The sequence below is a fragment of the Mixophyes fleayi genome, chromosome 5 (genome assembly GCF_038048845.1).
Source record: "Mixophyes fleayi isolate aMixFle1 chromosome 5, aMixFle1.hap1, whole genome shotgun sequence".
In the NCBI taxonomy this organism is placed as follows: Eukaryota; Metazoa; Chordata; class Amphibia; order Anura; family Limnodynastidae; genus Mixophyes; species Mixophyes fleayi.
In genome coordinates, this window is record NC_134406.1 from 14,696,137 (window position 1) to 14,718,160 (window position 22,024).

At 42.7% G+C, this 22,024-nt stretch overlaps 1 protein-coding gene across 1 annotated transcript in view; it reads left to right on the forward strand.

Moving 5' to 3' along the window:
• Positions 1 to 22,024, forward strand: part of ASAP1 (ArfGAP with SH3 domain, ankyrin repeat and PH domain 1) — a 205,368-nt gene that overhangs the window by 149,975 nt on the left and 33,369 nt on the right. The window contains exons 8-13 of the mRNA XM_075211471.1: positions 204 to 333; positions 2,059 to 2,144; positions 6,274 to 6,349; positions 10,973 to 11,059; positions 11,189 to 11,277; positions 12,483 to 12,533. Of these exons, the coding sequence (XP_075067572.1) occupies positions 204 to 333; positions 2,059 to 2,144; positions 6,274 to 6,349; positions 10,973 to 11,059; positions 11,189 to 11,277; positions 12,483 to 12,533 (519 nt within the window). The remainder of the gene's footprint in view (positions 1 to 203; positions 334 to 2,058; positions 2,145 to 6,273; positions 6,350 to 10,972; positions 11,060 to 11,188; positions 11,278 to 12,482; positions 12,534 to 22,024) is intronic.

Below are 22,024 nucleotides of genomic sequence, written 5' to 3' on the forward strand. Positions count from 1 at the left end.
GCCTCAGGACTTCACTGCAACAAAACAACCTGCTCATCTGAAAGTAGCTGGGGAATTTATTCTCCGGCCACCAGCGAGATGTCGCAATGGGGGGGGGGGGGGGTATTTTTTTCTCATGACTTGGTTATGTTACCTGATAGACATACTTCTGCAGCATTTTATAAGATATTACCTGTGTCTGTGGTTTTATTTTATTTTTCAAGTACAAAAATCGAAAAGGAGAAGAGAGAGCATGCGAAGCAGCACGGGATGATCCGGACGGAGATCACGGGGGCGGAGATTGCGGAGGAAATGGAGAAAGAGAGGCGACTGTTCCAGTTACAGATGTGCGAGGTGAGTGTGTGTCACAGTCCCTCCCCGTGATGTACTGTCTGTCATGTGTTACTATCATGTAATTAAAATGTGAGGAAAGGAGAAACTGAACAGAAAACTGTCAAAGGGGTCAGGCTCATTTTATTTTCCCGATTACTGCACTTTGTGTCCGTGGTACTAAAATTACCATTATAGCCGACAGTTTGACGTTTCACAGATTTTGGGGAGGGCATTATTAGAAGCATATTAAATGGGGCGTCCTGCTGCCCCCACAACCCACCTCCAATTTGGCACATTTTGGCTGTATTCCCATTCCACAATACACCGAACCTACTAACTCCCACTGTTATATGACCTCCTGGTCCCCTCCATATAGGGGAAGGGCTCAGTCACTGCAGCTACTGTCTGTAGCTGTACTCTGTGCTGATTGGATGGGAACCGCATTCCGTCCAATCAGGTGCCGCGTACACTGCACACGCCCACACTAGCAGCCTGAATAGCTGAGGGATCAGTCTGGTGTGTTGGCTGCACTGTTCTATCCAGAATAGCAATGCGCAGCTAACCGGGGTCCTGTGTGTGGGGAGCTGTCACTACCTAACTGAGGGGGGTGATCTAAAATACTATACACACTGCACTACCAAAAGACTGATGGAGTTTGAATGCATCTGAATCTGTTTAAATTGTTTTATTCTTCAGGAATTTTATGGGTGTGGCATTCGTATAGTATCAATGAATAGGGTCCCATATTTAAAAAAGCAAACAAAAAAAACTCGTCATCGTCATTATTATCTTCTCCTTGCACAAAACCTTTGCGTTGTGACACATTACTGTTTTGTGAGCTCACTTGTTCCTGTTTAGGATGTGTCTGTTGTCTGCTATTTATAAAGAACCATAACAGATTGTCAGCAGCATATTAGTTTTGTAGAATGCCTCTCAGTGAATAAGAATCAGGGAACATGTATCTGGCATATTCCTGTATAGGGCCAAACTAGTATTCTACCATGTTCATTTGCTGGCCACTATTGAACTGGATAAATTTAAAGGTTGTCTAATTCAAAGGTTAATTCCAATGTTTTTGTTTATCAATATTTTCAAAAGTACTCACCCTCCATCTCCTAATTTCATCAGAGACTCCAAAATTGCAGAGTAAGGGGGAATGAGACCCCCACAATTCAGGTTATGGTGGTTTTGGATTACTTTTTAAAATTAATGCTAGGAAAAGTCAAAATGATCTTTAAATGTAAGCATATCCTACTCGGTGCAGGAAGCTATCTCATTTCCTGAGCAGACAAGCTATCAATTCAGCTAGTGACATCACAGACGCTCCGAGACGCATGTTTAATATTGATCCCGCCTACAAAATGGCTGCCTCTAGTGTGTGCAGTCAACTGGTACAATCCTCAGGCTGTAGTGTCTGTGTGTGATTATTTTAGTCCAAAAATGTAACATTCTTGTTTAAACTTGCCTTAATGATAAGTTTTTATGAGGACATAATGGTACCTTTTTTTTTGTGCATGATACATAGAATACAGTCTACTGTTCATGCAATGTTCTATTGTATCCTTACAATAAATATATTGCGGTAAAAACGTATTGTCTGTTATTAACGTAATAATATAGGAATGATTATTTAATTAGATATCTGCCTCGGAAACTAAAGATTCCTCACATTAAACACACAGCTCTGAATACCCCAAACGCACAATGTGTAATTATCTACAATCCGCTGTGTTTGTCTTTTGACAGTATCTTATTAAAGTTAATGAAATCAAGACAAAGAAGGGCGTAGACCTCCTGCAGAATCTTATAAAGTATTATCATGGTCAGTGCAAGTGAGTATAAGTTCTAGAACGCTTATTGTATATGTGCGCTTAACAAACTGCTTGTTGTTATTACTGAAAGGACGGGTAATAATGCAATTATGCACTCCTGGGTTGGTGGGGACTATCAAACACATACAAAATAAAGTTACTGTGTTCGCAATATTCTAGAAACACATTAATGAGAGTATGTATATAATATATTTCTACATCACATTGTCCACTGCTGAGCTGTTTGGCAGTCAGTCCCCGGTTGTATAGTGATAAACTGATAAATATTATTGTTTTCTCGTGTGTTTTATTTTCTTTCCAGTGGGTTATAATGTATTTCTTTTAGGTGGGGCTCTATTGTGTATATAAATTTTTCAGACTGAGATTGCATTTCCGATTATATTTATGAATTTATTTTCATTGGTTTTGGTGCTAATGGATTTTTAATCAACCACTTTTTCTCATGTATTTATTTTGCCTGATTTTTGCCTGTTAGACGGGTCAGTATCACTCCGCTAAACACAATATAAGCCATCTATGTGAGCAGTTTACGTTGGCAGGACAGGTGTAGGGGCCTTCGTGCCCAGGCAGTGATATTGGTCCAATTTAGTAATTGGGGTTTCAGGGGCATGAAATTTAATACAGTAATTAGTACATGGTTTGTGATTTTAGCACGTTAATGTGATTTTAATGTTTTAGAACTAAACTGCTGTCCTCCACGTGTTTGTTGCTTTTATTAATACCTATAAAGCCACCTGAGATGGGAAACAACCAATGCTTTGGTGTAATAGAACGCTGCATCTAATGGGCAGTCATGATCAGACATCATATGCTCTCAGACATACAGACCCTCTTTTCAGGACGTATATCATGTCTATACATATGAGGTAGGATAGACACAGAACATTGAAATGTTGTGCCCTTGTGTATATAATTTATGGCATATAATGTCTTCCTCACTGAGGAATTCTGTGACCATTTAGCAGAAGAAAGCTGTAAACCAAGTGCTGTAATGCAGTGCACATAGCCTCCAGCAAAGTGCATCATTCAGAATATACATCACTACTCAGAGATATATATATATATATATATATATATATATATATATATATATATATATATATATATATATCTCTATCTACAAGTTAACCCGTGCATGATACTCATGCATTCTATTCAAATCAAGCTACTTAAGGTGTTAAAAAGGTTCTTGTCATCTTCATCGCCACACACACACACACGCCGCTAGGCTTTTATATATTAGATTATGGGTTTATAGTAAACATACTACAGTGTGCCACATATCTGATAATACACAGCCTACTATAAATTTTCTAAATCAGAGAGGAGTTCTGTAACCGGAGGCTTTTATCCATAATATCCTTTATAATTCACAGTAGGGGAGATTCTTTACTCCTTATAATACACAAGCTTTCTTAAAGAACATTCTCCCCTTCTCATCCTCTACTCTCCTTCTCATCCTCTACTCTCCTTCTCATCCTCTACTCTCCTTCTCATCCTCTACTCTCCTTCTCATCCTCTACTCTCCTTCTCATCCTCTACTCTCCTTCTCATCCTCTACTCTCCTTCTCATCCTCTACTCTCCTTCTCATCTTCTACTCTACTTCTCATCTACTCTACTACTCATCCTCTAGTCTTCTTCTCATCCTCTACTCTACTTCTCATGCTCTACTCTACTTCTCTTCCTCTACTCTACTTCTCTACCTCTACTCTCCTTCTCATCCGCTACGCTCCTTCTCATCCGCTACTCTCCTTCTCATCCGCTACTCTCCTTCTCATCCGCTACTCTCCTTCTCATCCGCTACTCTCCTTCTCATCCGCTACTTTCCTTCTCATCCGCTACTCTCCTTCTCATCCGCTACTCTACTTCTCATCCTCTACTCTACTCTACTTCTCATCCTCTACTCTTCTCATCCTCTACTCTTCTTCTCATCCTCTACTCTTCTTCTCATCCTCTACTCTCCTTCTCATCCTCTACTCTCCTTCTCATCCTCTACTCTACTACTCATCCTCTACTCTACTACTCATCTACTCTACTACTCATCCTCTACTCTTCTTCTCATCCTCTACTCTACTTCTCATACTCTACTCTACTTCTCTTCCTCTACTCTACTTCTCTTCCTCTACTCTACTTCTCTTCCTCTACTCTCCTTCTCATCCTCTACTCTACTTCTCATCCTCTACTCTTCTACTCATCCTCTACTCTACTTCTCATCTACTCTACTACTCATCCTCTACTCTTCTTCTCATCCTCTACTCTTCTTCTCATCCTCTACTCTTCTTCTCATCCTCTACTCTTCTTCTCATCCTCTACTCTTCTTCTCATCCTCTACTCTACTTCTCATCCTCTACTCTACTTCTCTTCCTCTACTCTACTTCTCTTCCTCTACTCTACTTCTCATCCTCTACTCTACTTCTCATCCTCTACTCTTCTTCTCATCCTCTACTCTTCTTCTCATCCTCTACTCTACTTCTCATCCTCTACTCTCCTTCTCATCCTCTACGCTCCTTCTCATCCTCTACTCTCCTTCTCATCCTCTACTCTCCTTCTCATCCTCTACTCTCCTACTCATCCTCTACGCTCCTTCTCATCCGCTACGCTCCTTCTCATCCGCTACGCTCCTTCTCATCCGCTACGCTCCTTCTCATCCGCTACGCTCCTTCTCATCCGCTACTCTCCTTCTCTACTCTACTTCTCATCCTCTACTCTACTTTACTTCTCATCCTCTACTCTACTTCTCATCCTCTACTCTACTTCTCATCCTCTACTCTTCTTCTCATCCTCTACTCTTCTTCTCATCCTCTACTCTTCTTCTCATCCTCTACTCTTCTTCTCATCCTCTACTCTACTTCTTATCCTCTACTCTCCTTCTCATCTACTCTACTACTCATCCTCTACTCTTCTTCTCATCCTCTACTCTACTTCTCATCCTCTACTCTACTTCTCATCCTCTACTCTACTTCTCATCCTCTACTCTCCTTCTCATCTACTCTACTACTCATCCTCTACTCTACTTTTCATCTACTCTACTACTCATACTCTACTTCTCTTCCTCTACTCTACTTCTCATCCTCTACTCTACTTCTCATCCTCTACTCTACTTCTCATCCTCTACTCTCCTTCTCATCCGCTACTCTCCTTCTCATCCTCTACGCTCCTTCACATGCTCTACCTTCCTTCTCATGCTCTACCCTCCTTCTCATCCTCTACTCTCCTTCTCATCCTCTACTCTACTCTCCTTCTCATCCTCTACTCTACTCTCCTTCTCATCCGCTACTCTCCTTCTCATCCTCTACGCTCCTTCTCATCCTCTACGCTCCTTCTCATGCTCTACCCTCCTTCTCATCCTCTACTCTCCTTCTCATCCTCTGCGCTCCTTCTCATCCTCTACGCTCCTTCTTATCCTCTACGCTCCTTCTCATCCTCTACGCTCCTTCTCATCCTCTACTCTCCTTCTCATCCTCTACTCTCCTTCTCATCCTCTACTCTCCTTCTCATCCTCTACTCTCCTTCTCATCCTCTACGCTCCTTCTCATCCTCTACGCTCCTTCTCATCCTCTACGCTCCTTCTCATGCTCTACGCTCCTTCTCATGCTATACGCTCCTTCTCATGCTCTACCCTCCTTCTCATGCTCTACCCTCCTTCTCATGCTCTACCCTCCTTCTCATGCTCTACCCTCCTTCTCTTCCTCTACCCTCCTTCTCTTCCTCTACTCTCCTTCTCATCCTCTACTCTCCTTCTCATCCTCTACTCTCCTTCTCATCCTCTACTCTCCTCCTCATCCTCTACTCTCCTTCTCATCCTCTACTCTCCTTCTCATCCTCTACTCTACTTCTCATCCTCTACTCTTCTTCTCATCCTCTACTCTTCTTCTCATCCTCTACGCTCCTTCTCATCCTCTACGCTCCTTCTCATGCTCTACTCTCCTCCCCGTCTCCTCTACTCTCCTCCCCGTCTCCTCTACTCTCCTCCCCGTCTCCTCTACTCTACCTCTTTCTTTCTCTCTTTTCTACTGTAGATCTTTGCCTGTTGTTGAACACACCACAGTTAGAGGTCTTTACTGTTAAGCATATGTATATTCATGTTTTTTGTACATACAAATCATTTATCGTCATTTTTCATCTCAGTTTCTTCCAGGATGGCTTGAAAACAGCAGATAAACTGAAGCAGTACATTGAGAAATTGGCTGCAGATTTATACAATGTAAGTGGTGTGTAGGTTTATGGAATGTAAGGCTTTAGGGATTCCAACCTAGGGTGCTATCTGCACAAAGTCGCCTCCCACTGCCTTCTATTTTTGTGGGTTTCCTCCAGGTGCTCCAGTTTCCATTCAAGGACTTGCTGGAACATTAATTTGCTTTGTACAAATGTGGTCATGGTGTTTGCTTGTCTCTGTGGTTAGGGAAATTAGATTGTGAGCTCCACTGGGACTGGTGTGTTTGAATATTTTTTTCTTATTGTACAGCGCTGCAGAATATGTTTGTGAGATATAAATGTATAAATGATGGCTAGTAATAAAAGGAGAAGTTACCAATACAGTAAAGCATGTGCTTCTCCGGAGGAACCATTTGTGGTCACTGCGTGAGGTTTTCAGCAATCAGTCTGGTCATTGTCCGGGATTTGTGTTACTAGTTTTTTAGGGGAGCTTAATAAAAGCAAGAACATTATTTGTGTATAGCTTGAATGTAAATTGTGTGTCTATATTGTATGAAATAACCGATGCAGAGTTTTTATTATATTTGTAATTCCCGACAAAGACCTTCGTGCATTGGATACAAGTGTATCTACACAGCAGAGCTGCTATTATAACTATTGGCAAATCTTCTTGAGAGATAGAGAGTTCCTGTTTAATATTTAGGTAGTGTCGTATCAGTGACATCATAGTCTGCAATAACAATAGGATATCTAGGAAAACAGACACCACAAGGTGATTGCTGTACTGTAATCATCATAAAATAAATTATTCCTACAATAAGCTGAGCTGCCTGCTGTCTATATTATGTTCCCCTTCTCCAAAATTACTTTACCTCTCTCGCCTCTCCCTGTGTTCTCTAGCGGGTTCTGTTCCTCATTACTTCAGGAATTCCCTTCCTGCTATCCTCATCACAATCCATATCACTGAAAGGAAATTGGGATCCGAGCCAGATAAGAAGATTCATTGTTGATCAGATAATTGTCTCAGTCTGATTATATAGACATGGTATAGTTTACGTACCCCCTCAAAATCTGCTACAGGTCAATGGATCAAACTAATTGACCTTAATATATGTAGCCTGATGGATGATAGTATTTATTGAGTTCATATAGAAGTCACCTATAGTGACACATTAAAGGAAAAGAAAAATAAGACTAGTCAAGATAGTAATGGAGTGTCACTATACACGTAAACATTCTGGACTTGTGCGATCTCTTTAACTTATTCCAGAGCAGTAGGATATCATCATGTGTGCAATATTGTGTTATAGCTTACAAATTTACAATGTGGAACATACAGATTTGGCCTTTCTGCAATTAAAAGGTTAAGCAGGCTAAATTATTCTCATTGCCCCTGCTGTCCCAATATTCATTACAATTTAGTTCACCGGTTTCCAAAAATCTGTGTGTTTTATGTCTCAGTGATGTTACTGACTCCTAGTGAATGTGTCTAATGACGCCCAGCCCGTGTCTCAGTGATGTCAGTGACTCCTAGTGAATGTGTCTAATGTCGACCAGCCTGTGTCTCAGTGATGTCACTGACTCCTAGTGAATGTGTCTAATGACGACCAGCCCGTGTCTCAGTGATGTCACTGACTCCTAGTGAATGTGTCTAATGACGACCAGCCCGTGTCTCAGTGATGTCACTGACTCCTAGTGAATGTGTCTAATGACGTCCAGCCTGTGTCTCAGTGATGTCACTGACTCCTAGTGAATGTGTCTAATGACGTCCAGCCTGTGTCTCAGTGATGTCACTGAATCCTAGTGAATGTGTCTAATGATGACCAGCTCGTGTCTCAGTGATGTCACTGACTCCTAGTGAATGTGTCTAATGATGACCAGCTCGTGTCTCAGTGATGTCACTGACTCCTAGTGAATGTGTCTAATGACGACCAGCCCGTGTCTCAGTGATGTCACTGACTCCTAGTGAATGTGTCTAATGACGACCAGCCCGTGTCTCAGTGATGTCACTGAATCCTAGTGAATGTGTCTAATGATGACCAGCTTGTGTCCCAGTGATGTCACTGAATCCTAGTGAATGTGTCTAATGACGACCAGCCCGTGTCTCAGTGATGTCACTGAATCCTAGTGAATGTGTCTAATGATGACCAGCTCGTGTCTCAGTGATGTCACTGACTCCTAGTGAATGTGTCTAATGACGACCAGCCCGTGTCTCAGTGATGTCACTGACTCCTAGTGAATGTGTCTAATGACGACCAGCCCGTGTCTCAGTGATGTCACTGACTCCTAGTGAATGTGTCTAATGATGACCAGCCCGTGTCTCAGTGATGTCACTGACTCCTAGTGAATGTGTCTAATGACGACCATCCTGTGTCTCAGTGATGTCACTGACTCCTAGTGAATGTGTCTAATGACGACCGGCCCGTGTCTCAGTGATGTCACTGACTCCTAGTGAATGTGTCTAATGAGGACCAGCCCGTGTCTCAGTGATGTCACTGACTCCTAGTGAATGTGTCTAATGAGGACCAGCCCGTGTCTCAGTGATGTCACTGACTCCTAGTGAATGTGTCTAATGACGACCGGCCCGTGTCTCAGTGATGTCACTGACTCCTAGTGAATGTGTCTAATGAGGACCAGCTCGTGTCTCAGTGATGTCACTGACTCCTAGTGAATGTGTCTAATGATGACCAGCCCGTGTCTCAGTGATGTCACTGACTCCTAGTGAATGTGTCTAATGACGACCGGCCCGTGTCTCAGTGATGTCACTGACTTCTAGTGAATGTGTCTAATGACGACCAGCCCGTGTCTCAGTGATGTCACTGACTCCTAGTGAATGTGTCTAATGACGACCAGTCCGTGTCTCAGTGATGTCACTGACTCCTAGTGAATGTGTCTAATGACGACCAGCCCGTGTCTCAGTGATGTCACTGACTCCTAGTGAATGTGTCTAATGACGACCAGCCCGTGTCTCAGTGATGTCACTGACTCCTAGTGAATGTGTCTAATGACGACCAGCTCGTGTCTCAGTGATGTCACTGACTCCTAGTGAATGTGTCTAATGATGACCAGCCCGTGTCTCAGTGATGTCACTGACTACTAGTGAATGTGTCTAATGACGACCAGCCTGTGTCTCAGTGATGTCACTGACTCCTAGTGAATGTGTCTAATGACGACCAGCCTGTGTCTCAGTGATGTCACTGACTCCTAGTGAATGTGTCTAATGACGACCAGTCCGTGTCTCAGTGATGTCACTGACTCCTAGTGAATGTGTCTAATGACGACCAGCCCGTGTCTCAGTGATGTCACTGACTACTAGTGAATGTGTCTAATGACGTCCAGCCTGTGTCTCAGTGATGTCACTGACTCCTAGTGAATGTGTCTAATGATGACCAGCCTGTGTCTCAGTGATGTCATTGACTCCTAGTGAATGTGTCTAATGACGACCAGCCTGTGTCTCAGTGATGTCACTGACTCCTAGTGAATGTGTCTAATGACGACCAGTCCGTGTCTCAGTGATGTCACTGACTCCTAGTGAATGTGTCTAATGACGACCAGCCCGTGTCTCAGTGATGTCACTGACTACTAGTGAATGTGTCTAATGACGACCAGCCCGTGTCTCAGTGATGTCACTGACTCCTAGTGAATGTGTCTAATGACGACCAGCCCGTGTCTCAGTGATGTCACTGACTCCTAGTGAATGTGTCTAATGACGACCAGCCCGTGTCTCAGTGATGTCACTGACTCCTAGTGAATGTGTCTAATGACGACCAGCCCGTGTCTCAGTGATGTCACTGACTCCTAGTGAATGTGTCTAATGACGACCAGCCTGTGTCTCAGTGATGTCACTGACTCCTAGTGAATGTGTCTAATGACGACCAGCCCGTGTCTCAGTGATGTCAGTGACTCCTAGTGAATGTGTCTAATGACGACCAGCCCGTGTCTCAGTGATGTCACTGACTCCTAGTGAATGTGTCTAATGACGACCAGCTCGTGTCTCAGTGATGTCAGTGACTCCTAGTGAATGTGTCTAATGATGACCAGCCCGTGTCTCAGTGATGTCAGTGACTCCTAGTGAATGTGTCTAATGACGACCAGCTCGTGTCTCAGTGATGTCACTGACTCCTAGTGAATGTGTCTAATGACGACCAGCTCGTGTCTCAGTGATGTCACTGACTCCTAGTGAATGTGTCTAATGACGACCAGCCCGTGTCTCAGTGATGTCAGTGACTCCTAGTGAATGTGTCTAATGACGACCAGCCCGTGTCTCAGTGATGTCACTGACTCCTAGTGAATGTGTCTAATGACGACCAGCTCGTGTCTCAGTGATGTCAGTGACTCCTAGTGAATGTGTCTAATGATGACCAGCCCGTGTCTCAGTGATGTCAGTGACTCCTAGTGAATGTGTCTAATGACGACCAGCTCGTGTCTCAGTGATGTCACTGACTCCTAGTGAACTGATTGATTGAGAATATTGTTCCATCCCACATTATTATTTCCTCCATTGTGTTTCGGCCACAGGTGCAATTTATACTTTTTGCCCCTTCCAGGGGATTCTGTATGTTTGTGAAGTTGTTGAATGTGACTGGACTAAGGTTATGCATCGCGTTCTTGTTATATTTAGTTAATTGGAGAACATGTACTGAATACATATCATGTCTGTAATGTGCCATAGATAAAGCAGACGCAAGATGAAGAAAAGAAGCAGCTCACTGCCCTGCGGGACCTCATCAAGTCCTCTCTGCAGCTGGATCAGAAGGAGGTAGGTGTATTGTGCTGGCTGCCAGAACTTATGGTTCCACGGCACCTGGAGAGCCGCAGCTCCTCTGTCTCCGTAGAGAACTGGAATTCTGATTCTGAATTGTCATCTTATTTCATTGTTCTTCTCTAGGTGAATCAAATCCTGTATTATACAAAGACATTCGGTGTATTAGGTGTTAGGAATAAATGGCATTCTTCATGTCTTCCTGAAACTAACTGATTTACAGTCACCCATGGGTTGTTGTGAAGCAGAGAACAATCTACATTAAATCATCATTGAATATATTCAATAGATAGTAAAGCAAAACACCAATAAAAGTAAAAGGACTTATAAACAAGTGTTCATGTATGATCGGCTATTTGCTCGTATGTGCCAAACTCGTTAGCACACATCAATCCCACAGTTTCGGGGTCAGACCGAGTGATAGAAGTGGTCAGGTTATCACTGGGAAACGCCTTAGCATAGGACTTGTTGCTTGACCGTAATGCCGTACATGTAAACCTATCCCTTCTGTTTCCGTTATACTCGTTCATCTCCGTGGTCTGAAATCTGTGAGAGTGGAGGAAATGTTTCTGAGCCATCAGTTGGGCGCTCTTGATTAGCTAGCCTTGAACATCTCTAATTAAAGCAAACTGCTGATTTCACCAGTTCCTATGTGCTTTCTGCTTTTCTCTAACAAACTAGATTGAGCTATATCTGTTATTTCTGAATAAAACATACATTTATAAGCTCAGTCTGAATCCTACATTGAAATGTTATTCTCTCGAAAGCCGTCACACACAACATATGCTACCTAGCACACACCGCTTCCAAGGGGAAAATTGCAAAATATCAAGGCGCTTAATTGCGATATCAACCAGTCTTAAGGGAAAAATCATTCTTCAAAATAGAAAAATTATTAAAGAAGTCAGACTCCATTATTGTCATAGAATTTATTTTTTTATTCTGAATAATCTTAAATTCAGTTCATTCTGTCTCTAAGTTCCCTGTTTTTAAATATTTATTTTTAAATATTCCCATTGGGCTGCAAAAATGTTGTAGTCTGAGCGGCCATACTTACTCAAAAGCTGGGTGATGCCCGAAAGCACAGGTCAGACTCTGGCAAACAGAGAGCGAGAATGTTGGTGAGGTTTTAATAGGGACTTCTCAGTACGAAGCCGCTTGAGGAAACAAGGACCAGAACTGAATCCCTGATATTGCACTAGATGGACTACCACTGGTGTCTGCACTGTCTGTAATTCTAGACAACAGGAAAAATGCACAACTAGAGTAGAAATCAGTAATGACATTTCTGTGTAGCTGAGTCCTATAAGATAATTAGAGGGCAGCATATGATATCACAGAGCAGTATTTAGCCAGTCTGGATATTGCAGGGTAACATATGGTATACCAGAGCAGTATTTAGTGGTTCTGGGTATTACAGGGTAACATATGGTATCACAGAGCAGTATTTAGCTGCTCTGGATATTACAGGGTAACATATAGTATCACAGAGCAGTATTTAGCCGCTCTGGATATTACAGGGTAACATATAGTATCACAGAGCAGTATTTAGCCTCTCTGGATATTACAGGGTAACACATGGTATCACAGAGCAGTATTTAGCCGCTCTGGATATTACATGGTAACATATGGTATCACAGAGCAGTATTTAGCCAGTCTGGATATTACAGGGTAACATATGGTATCACAGAGCAGTATTTAGCCGCTCTGGATATTACAGGGTAACATATAGTATCACAGAGCAGTATTTAGCCGCTCTGGATATTACAGGGTAACATATAGTATCACAGAGCAGTATTTAGCCGCTCTGGATATTACAGGGTAACAAATGGTATCACAGTGCAGTATTTTGCCGCTCTGGATATTACAGGGTAACATGGTATCACAGAGCAGTATTTAGCCAGTCTGGATATTACAGGGTAACATATGGTATCACAGAGCAGTATTTAGCTGGTCTGAAAATTAAAGGGTAACACATGGTATCACAGAGTAGTATTTAGCCGCTCTGGATATTACAGGGTAACATATGGTATCACAGAGCAGTATTTAGCCGCTCTGGATATTACAGGGTAACATATGGTATCACAGAGCAGTATTTAGCCGCTCTGGATATTACAGGGTAACATATGGTATCACAGAGCAGTATTTAGCCGCTCTGGATATTACAGGGTAACATATGGTATCACAAAGCAGTATTTAGCCAGTCTGGATATTACAGGGTAACATATGGTATCACAGAGCAGTATTTAGCTGCTCTGGATATTACAGGGTAACATGGTATCACAGAGCAGTATTTAGCCGTTGTTGGTATTACAGGGTAACATATGGTATCACAGAGCAGTAGGTAGTGGTTCTGGGTATAACAGGGTAACATATGGTATCACAGAGCAGTATTTAGCTGTTGTGGGTATTACAGGGTAACATATGTTATCACAGAGCAGTATTTACCGGTTCTGGGTATTACAGGGTAACATATGGTATCACAGAGCAGTAGTTAGTGGTACAAGAGTTTGCAGGGCAATTGGGGGTGAAAATCTGACTTTAGGCCACCTAGGTCTCTTGAAACATGACTGTCCAATATATAATAGCACAGTACATCAGAGTATTATGTAATTAAATGAATAGACTTTGATTCCATTTACTGTACTACAAGATTATAGCACATTTTCCATAAAGAGTAAAGAAAGTGAGTAGTATGTTCCCAGTACTTCCTCTGATGGCGTTCCTTATCCAAGGGCGCTCTTACATAAGAGAGCGTCTTCTAACTGTCAACAATAGCACATACCATATACTCCGCTCTGTCATAGTACATGATGTAAGAAAGCTCTCTACCAGTTCATTACTGATCCGCGAGGCACTTTATGCCTCATACCTCCGTGATGTCCCTAATTCCTAGTGAGTTGATAAGCTGAGTATGGGTTCAGCCCACAGAATGACCTCTTGTCCCTGTATAAAGTCCCTGTTTCTGGCATTCTCTCTGACAGTGCCGCTCCACACCGGCCCCCCTGGACTGCCATTCCTACTTCATTCCAACATCTCCTCTTGCTGAGCCTGTTGCATCAGTGGTATGTCCGCCTATCACAGTGTATAAGTCTTCTAGTTCCTGTCATCCTGTTTTCATTCCGGCATAATTACATAGATGAAAGCAATTAATACCGACGTCATCAGCGTGACGTTACGTCATTGTGGTTACGTTGTTTGTGTCTTGCAGATATCTGCTCTTATTGCTGTGTGTACCTTCTGTAAGCACTGGGTTAATGTACAACAAGTCAGATTGTCATCCAATATTACATGCCAAGGATAATGTGACCTCCTGGAGGCAATCTGTCGTGGCACTAGAGAGTGATATCTGGTGGGACAGGATATTACACGGGTCACAGAGCAGTATATAGTGCTACATATATTACACTGCAGCATGATGAGACAAAGCTGCATATTGAGAATCAGGGAAGGTGTTAGAGAATTAAGGTGGGTACTCCCATACCCCTGCCCACACTGACAGAGACCCATCTTATTATATCATTTCACCTGTGTCTGGCGAACCTTCAAGTCTCATTCTGCCATGCTGAAAGTTTTATTTACAGCTGTAGCGTCACTGACTGCCTAAGGCTGTATTACAGATCTCCATCCGTCTCCCCTGTCATTGGCTCATTGCTTTAATTTACTTCTTCTTCTTCCCAGTCCAGTATCACATCCATACTTCTCTCTATCCTCCCCTCTCCCGATCTCTGCTTCTATGTATATTTTATTTCCCCGCAGCTGCAATCTATCTCATCCCGTCCACCTTACATGTATAATTTAATGCTGTCAGTCTTCCCGGCTTACATGCATATTGTATCCATCCGGCCCTTCGTTGCTCCGTCTGTATTTATAAGTATGATCACAGCAAAGCCCTGGTGACACCTCCGGCCCGATTCACGTATCAAACAACCTTTACTAGACAGTTTCCCGTCATCGGGGATTTATTAAATCTCTGACTTCTGAGCTCAGCCTGCACAATTTGTTGTTCATGTACCTGTTGCACCAGTGTGGTTATCTCATGCCCGTCGGTGCTGTTACCTCCTATGGTGGAGTTTCCAGTGATGTACCATGCTGGTAGCCAGTGTCATTAAACTCCTTCCTGGCAACCAGTGTTGTGCCACCCTGGCTGCTCAGTCTATATGCCAGATAGAGCTCTTTGTAGACAGAACATACATAACAGTGCTAGCGTTGCAGTTCTCTCATCAGTAACTGGCACATTATTCAGCAGCGGGATAACGAGTAAAGCTGGGTGCACACCTTATGTAGTCATACGTCAGATGCTGATTCATGTGTACACACTATACACAATTTACCTCCAGATCTGTGATCTTCATCTGTCATAAGCAGAAAAAGTTTGTGACTCTACAGATATCTGCCTACACAGCTGGTTGTGAGACCGTGCACACTTCCACATTTACCCAGCATTGTAAAACCAAATCAACAGATGCCATGTGTATTGGTATGATGAAACACGATCGTGGGAGCGTTCACATTAATGTGACCAATATGTGACCAAACGGTCGTGAATCGTGTGATCTGCGGACAGTATAGTTACATTTACTTAAACGGGACTTAAGATGGAAAAATGTTTGGCTATGAAAAGCTCATCACAGTAGGGTACACATCTGTACATTGATTTTTCTCTTTCAATGAAATCCTTAAATCCTGCTGTAATGTCATATAGTTAGAATACAAATGAATTATTGAGGTTTAGATGTATCTTCGGTAAAGATGTGATGGGGATTAAAAACAACGGGGGACAGTTATGAATCTGTTTCCATGGGTAACAGTGCTGAAATGGAGTTGTAACCCGTAGCAACCACTCACATTCCAATTGTCACCTCTTTGGTACAGATTGCAGAACTTCTGGTTTGTGGCTGTGGGCAGCACCGTCTCCTCTGTACAGTTACCCAGGTGTTGTGCGTCCGTGTGCTGTGTGAATTACCCAGGTCACAGTGGTGCTGGGATTGATCAAATACAGATAAGTTTCAGTGATACGTACAGAGAGCCTGGAGGTAGAGAAGAGACAAGAGGGGGTGTAACAGTACTGTGTGGGCTTAGATGGTTTCCTCACAGGCCTCGGACCCCTATTTTTAAAAATGTAAGTGCCGTGTAACCTTGCACCTGGAGGATGTTTGGTGGCGTCCCTCAGAACAACTTGCTGGAGGTTTCCTGCTTTGGGCCAACAGATCCTGGAACAACCTCCTCCAAGACTGCGAGTCCCCTTATTACAGTCCACACTGTACGGGCAGGGTCACACAGGTGCTTTATAACATTGTGATGTTCTGACCAGAGAACGCTGGCGTTGTACAGCAGTGGTTACGCTCAGAGCTCGTAGACATGGTTGGGTAATGTCGTTCCCTTGACACAGCAGTGACACGCTTCTGAGTGCTGTATCTTGATAGAAGAATTATTATGGGGGGCAGGAGTTCACCATTATGTCATGCTGAAAGAGGCCTGTCTAGCGGTGCTCTTTAAAGCGGTCTCTCACTTTTCTAACAAATCATGTAAACCTCTCCATTCCCAATATATGTAATTTGGTGGGGGTCTTTTCCCTGAATCCCCAAATATTTGCTGTATTTAGCATCCAGCCAGGATCTCTGACGATCAACATCACTGCTGCTAGGCACTTGTCACAGATATCAAGCAAAGGAAATACGTATAGCAGGTCAAAATCAGCCGCCGTTGACCTTACTGCAAATCTTGATATTACCCATCTAGACCAGACCTTATAATATTTTTGCAGAGCATTGCAGAACTGGTAGATGCAACGCTCGTGTCCCATGGCCTCGTTATCCAGGGCTACCCACTCAGCAAAACCAAGGCCCTCTCGAGCCATCCATCCTGATAGCCTTGGCTAGAGCTAGATGGCTCGTCATGTATCTGGGAACACTCCTACCCAGCAGAAGGTCTAAACCCAAGCCAAACACATGTCATCAGCACTGGGAAGTCCATACCTGTATCATGTATGCCGTCCACCTCCTCTAAGGCTTTTTACTAGAGCCGTTAGATCTCTTTCTCTTGAGAGAACTGAGCCACCTGAAGCTGATAGGTAAAGGTCCTGACCGTTTGTATGGGCTGGATTCTCTCCCCTGCCGTGCCTGGGGGCCCCAGATCTCTCCCCTGCCGTGCCTGGGAGCCCCAGATCTCTCCCCTGCCGTGCCTGGGGGCCCCAGATCTCTCCCCTGCCGTGCCTGGGGGCCCCAGATCTCTCCCCTGCCGTGCCTGGGGGCCCCAGATCTCTCCCCTGCCGTGCCTGGGGGCCCCAGATCTCTCCCCTGCCGTGCCTGGGGGCCCCAGATCTCTCCCCTGCCGTGCCTGGGGGCCCCCGATCTCTTCCCTGCCGTGCCTGGGGGCCCCCGATCTCTCCCCTTCCGTGCCTGGGGGCCCCCGATCTCTCCCCTGCCGTGCCTGGGGGCCCCAGATCTCTCCCCTGCCGTGCCTGGGGGCCCCAGATCTCTCCCCTTCCGTGTCTGGGGGCCCCGGATCTCTCCCCGGTCCCAGTGGAAGGACCCCTACCAAAGTACTGTTGTTGGAAAAGGAATGGGTTTAGTAAAATTATTAAATAAAGTGGAAACCCCTTTAATGGCTAGGTTTACTAAGTGACGATAACTTTTTCATTTTCTCTGTTATTCTTTGTCACGTCTTCTTCAGGGTGTATAGCGATGATCAGTCAGAAATAGACTATTTATAACAATCGGGTCACCGGAATGGCTATAAGAATAAAGATGTCATTACTTGTAGCGTCAGCCGCTGTCTGTTCTCCTGCAGTTCCCACACTGAGGGAATGATTTGGTAAAGTGTCATCTTGTTTCTTTGTGGATAAACATCTGAGTGAGCCGCTGTCTCACTTTACATAACAGCTACCGTTCTTTAATACGTTCCTGCTGAGAAAAACGTAACAATTTTACTCCAGAATGATAGCGTTTAACAAGAAGAGAACGAGGGTTGATAAAGACGCTGCATTACGGCAAACAATGGTGGCTGATTTCTTGCATGACACAGATAATCTGTATAACAATTCCCATAAAAAACAAGTATATTCATTTTCTTTGTTTTGGGATTATTTTTATCACTGCTCTCTTATAGTTATTTACGGTGATTCATCATCTGAGCATACAATGGCATTATATAATACAGACTAGTTACATATATTGTATGTGTTGCTCTATGTATGACAATAGACTGGGTAGAACTGCAGCAACAATAGCGACACACGATGTAGCACTATGTTCTGGTTGTAAATAGGAAACCATTGTGTAATGTCCTCCATCATCTTACATGTGTTAAATGTCCCCTACACACAATTGAGGCTGCCATTTTGGGTTGGACCAATATTCTTTAACTCTATTAACCAGTGACATCACTGAGATGTTAGGCACAAAGTGTTTCATGCCTAAGTGGTGTTCTAGTAAATCGATGAATAGAGGACAATTTAACCTTGTCTGTGTACTGGCAAATTGAACGTTAGTAAGGGATATGTATTATGGTGCAAATAACAATAGCACAAATGTGTTGTAACCCGTAGCAACCAATCAGATATTGGCTCTGATTTCGAATATTTCAAGTCATACAAATAACAATAAGTGTTTGTTTGGGTTTCTGCTATGGATCTCTATGTTGTGTTTCCTGTATTTATATGCTGTGACCAGAGTGCAGTGCCCATCTAGTGGCCACTGGACGCTCCTTCAATTATTGTGTTTGCAAAAATGGGTCTTCATTACAATGTTTATGGGTATAAAAGGAATCCAAGCAGGTCAACGTATTATGGCAGCACGAAAATCTACATTTGGATCTTAGCGACTAGCAACAACTCTTAAGAGCTGTGTAGGTTTACTAAATATCTTGTGTGCTTATATCCGGTTTGTAAATATCACCTATCTTCACCAGCTGTTTCCACTCTTTTCGAAGGTTATTTTTTTAAATGACCACGGTGTTATTCGCTATTTATAACATTTTGATGAATATGCTGATTGCAAAGTGAATTTTTAGACACTGTACCACTATGTTCTTTAAATGTGTGGTCTAGCGCTGCGGACTATGCTGGCGCTATATAAATAGATGATGATGATGACCACCATGGCCGTTTGTGGCACACTTGGTAAAAACGAGTCGGCCAGGACAGAATCTTTGTTTATTTTTACTAATTATTAAGTTTACAATTTGAAAGTCTTTTTTCCAACTTATCCTCTCTTAATCAGAATACTTTTTGGCTCCCCACATGTGTGGGGGGGATTCATATCCCTTGTGTAGATAGAACACCATCCACCAACCAAGAGCAGGGAGTTAATGTACGGGGGAAGGCGAGCAGCGTTTATGTTGGTCTGTGGCACTGATCGGCTTTGATGCTGGGCATAGGGCATGAGGCTGTTATGTCAGACCACAATACACAGCTCGTTGGAAATATGGTTCCAGAAGACATGAGTCTCAGACAGAATACAGTGGACATTAGGCTGTTATGCTGGACACAGGGCAATGTATGGCAGACATAGGACTGCGATGGGCAGTTAAAGAACCATGGTCATGGTGGGCAGTTATGATGGGCATTAGCTTGTATTGCTTGATACAGGACAGTGTATGGTGAGCATAAGAATGTATTTGCATGATGTTTTGCTGGTCACTGGTGGCATATTGTGGGCATAGGACTGCAGGCATGACTTTGTTAGCATGTGACTTGTATGCACAAGGCTACAATGCTGGGTACTTGGTTCATGTTATGGGCACCCATGTATATAAAGTATTTTTTTTTTTTTTACTAGACCTCCATTAATGCCATATTATGGGTGCAGTTTAGTTTTTCGCAGTACAGTGCGTTATGCTTTCTGCCCCTCCTTCATGTCGTTCCTCCTATACCTGAGAAGCTGGACAACACTGCTGTGAAGCACAGATCAGGGAGAATGCTGGACACATTGTTATATTTAAATCCACATTAGATCACTCTAAACACATCGTTGATAGGTGCTGCATATTAAGCTCAGGTGGAAACTTGCGAATATACGTATATTTTACTTTTTTTTAAAAAATGTAAAAAGTTTTTACACTTTGTTATGGTTTAACATCAGAACACCTAGAATATAGTATTTTGCAATTTAAGATCCAATTCACAGATACTCTTTTTCTTACAGAAAAATAGTTGCAAGGTTTAAACTGTGCAGTTGTTGGGGCTAAAGGATCAGACACACAGATGTGGGGGGGAGGCACTTTATGTTATGGTCTGTAAAGCTTCAGGGTTAGACAAGAGTCAAAGTACATAGAGGAGAATTATTCATTCTAAGGCCAGCCGCGGTCATATGTCTGATATCTGACATTGCAATCCCCACTGTACATGATAATAGGGGGAGAGGACCAAGTGGTAGATTTATCAAACCTTCGAAAAAGGTAAAGTGTAGGGGTTGCCCATAGCAACCAATCAGATTCTAGCTATCATTTATTTAGTACATTCTATAGAATGATACCTCCACTTGCCTGTTTGGAAGATTAGCTACATCTACCCCTAAGAGTCTCGTAAAAGTCACATGACTAAAAGCCACATGACACATAAACATGTTTATCAAATTACGTTTCAAATACATAATTGCAAAATTACTTTATTTTGCAGTACAAGACTGCATCAATGAAAGCAGATACACGACACACAAACCGCAATGGAAATTAAAGACATTTTAACAAAGATAATGCTGTTTGCAATACTGAATGAGGAAGTAAAAACAAGTACTTTATACTTTTTGAATTAAAAAATTGTTTTGAAAAATGTTTTGGTTTTTTGTCCTTATTGTCGGATATAGTGCTCCTAAACGTTCCCACGTGGCACTTGCATTTTTATTAAATGCAGCACTTCCAATCACTGCTGCTTTTAACATCACATATGTAATGAAACTGTACCCAGCCCCCAGGCCGGTAACACTTTGTGGGATGATATAATTGGCCTGAGATTGCAGCCCTTCCATTCACTGTAAAACTAGTGACGTCAGCTATGGAGCACAGTGATTTTATGGCTTCCCAGTACGCTGATGGCTGGAGATCCATAATTATTGGTCCAGTCCACAACAACGTTGTCTTCACAGTTTACTTATCCGAAACAGTACATCTTTTATTCATTGCAAACGTTTTCTATAATAAAGGGTATTTTTTGTCTACACAGAAAAAAAAAAATCCTGCAAATTTTCTCTGTCATTCACAGATTTGTAACTGAACCAAAGATTTTGAAATAACTTATTTTATCTCCACTGAAGCAGAGCTTTCTCCTCTGTTCACGTCGCCTCTGGCTGATTTATACGCTTGTCGCTGTTGCTTAGCGACACATCAGTCACAGCTCATGAATGGAAGAGATGTCTTCTATCCACATGACAGGAGAATGTGATGGCTTTTTCTACAAGTTACCAAATATTGTGATACATGATCAGGTTCTATGATAGCTATAGCAAGAATTGTTAAGATGCAAAATTATTTTGCAGTTTTGTAATAAATGTTTAATTAGTGTTTTGCTTTTTTTTCCCCCCTGTCTTTCATTTGCCTTCCCTGATCGAAGTCTAGGAGAGTAAGTTTTGTCATTTTCTCCGTCTGCTTCGCTGACTTAGTCTTTAGCTTGTTATCTTCCATCTTCACACATTCTTCCTGTGTCTCCAGAACGTTGCATCACCACAGCTCACAGCCTAGTTCACCGGCTTATTCACAAACGCAGCACTCAAGGGTTTACGATTGGCTAGTGAAAACTGGAAACCCGCCATCAATTTATCTCTATTGCCGCAGAGCCCCCTCTTTATAACGCCAGTCTGAACCACAGGCCAAAACTACGTCATAATGGGGGTGGTATAAAGAGGGCATACTGTATATCAAATAGCATAAAAATAACTTTATTACCACCTTTGTCTCCCAAAAATAACAAAAAATCACATTCCCTGACTGCAATATAAGTATCCATTAGTTTCATCCAAAGATTCA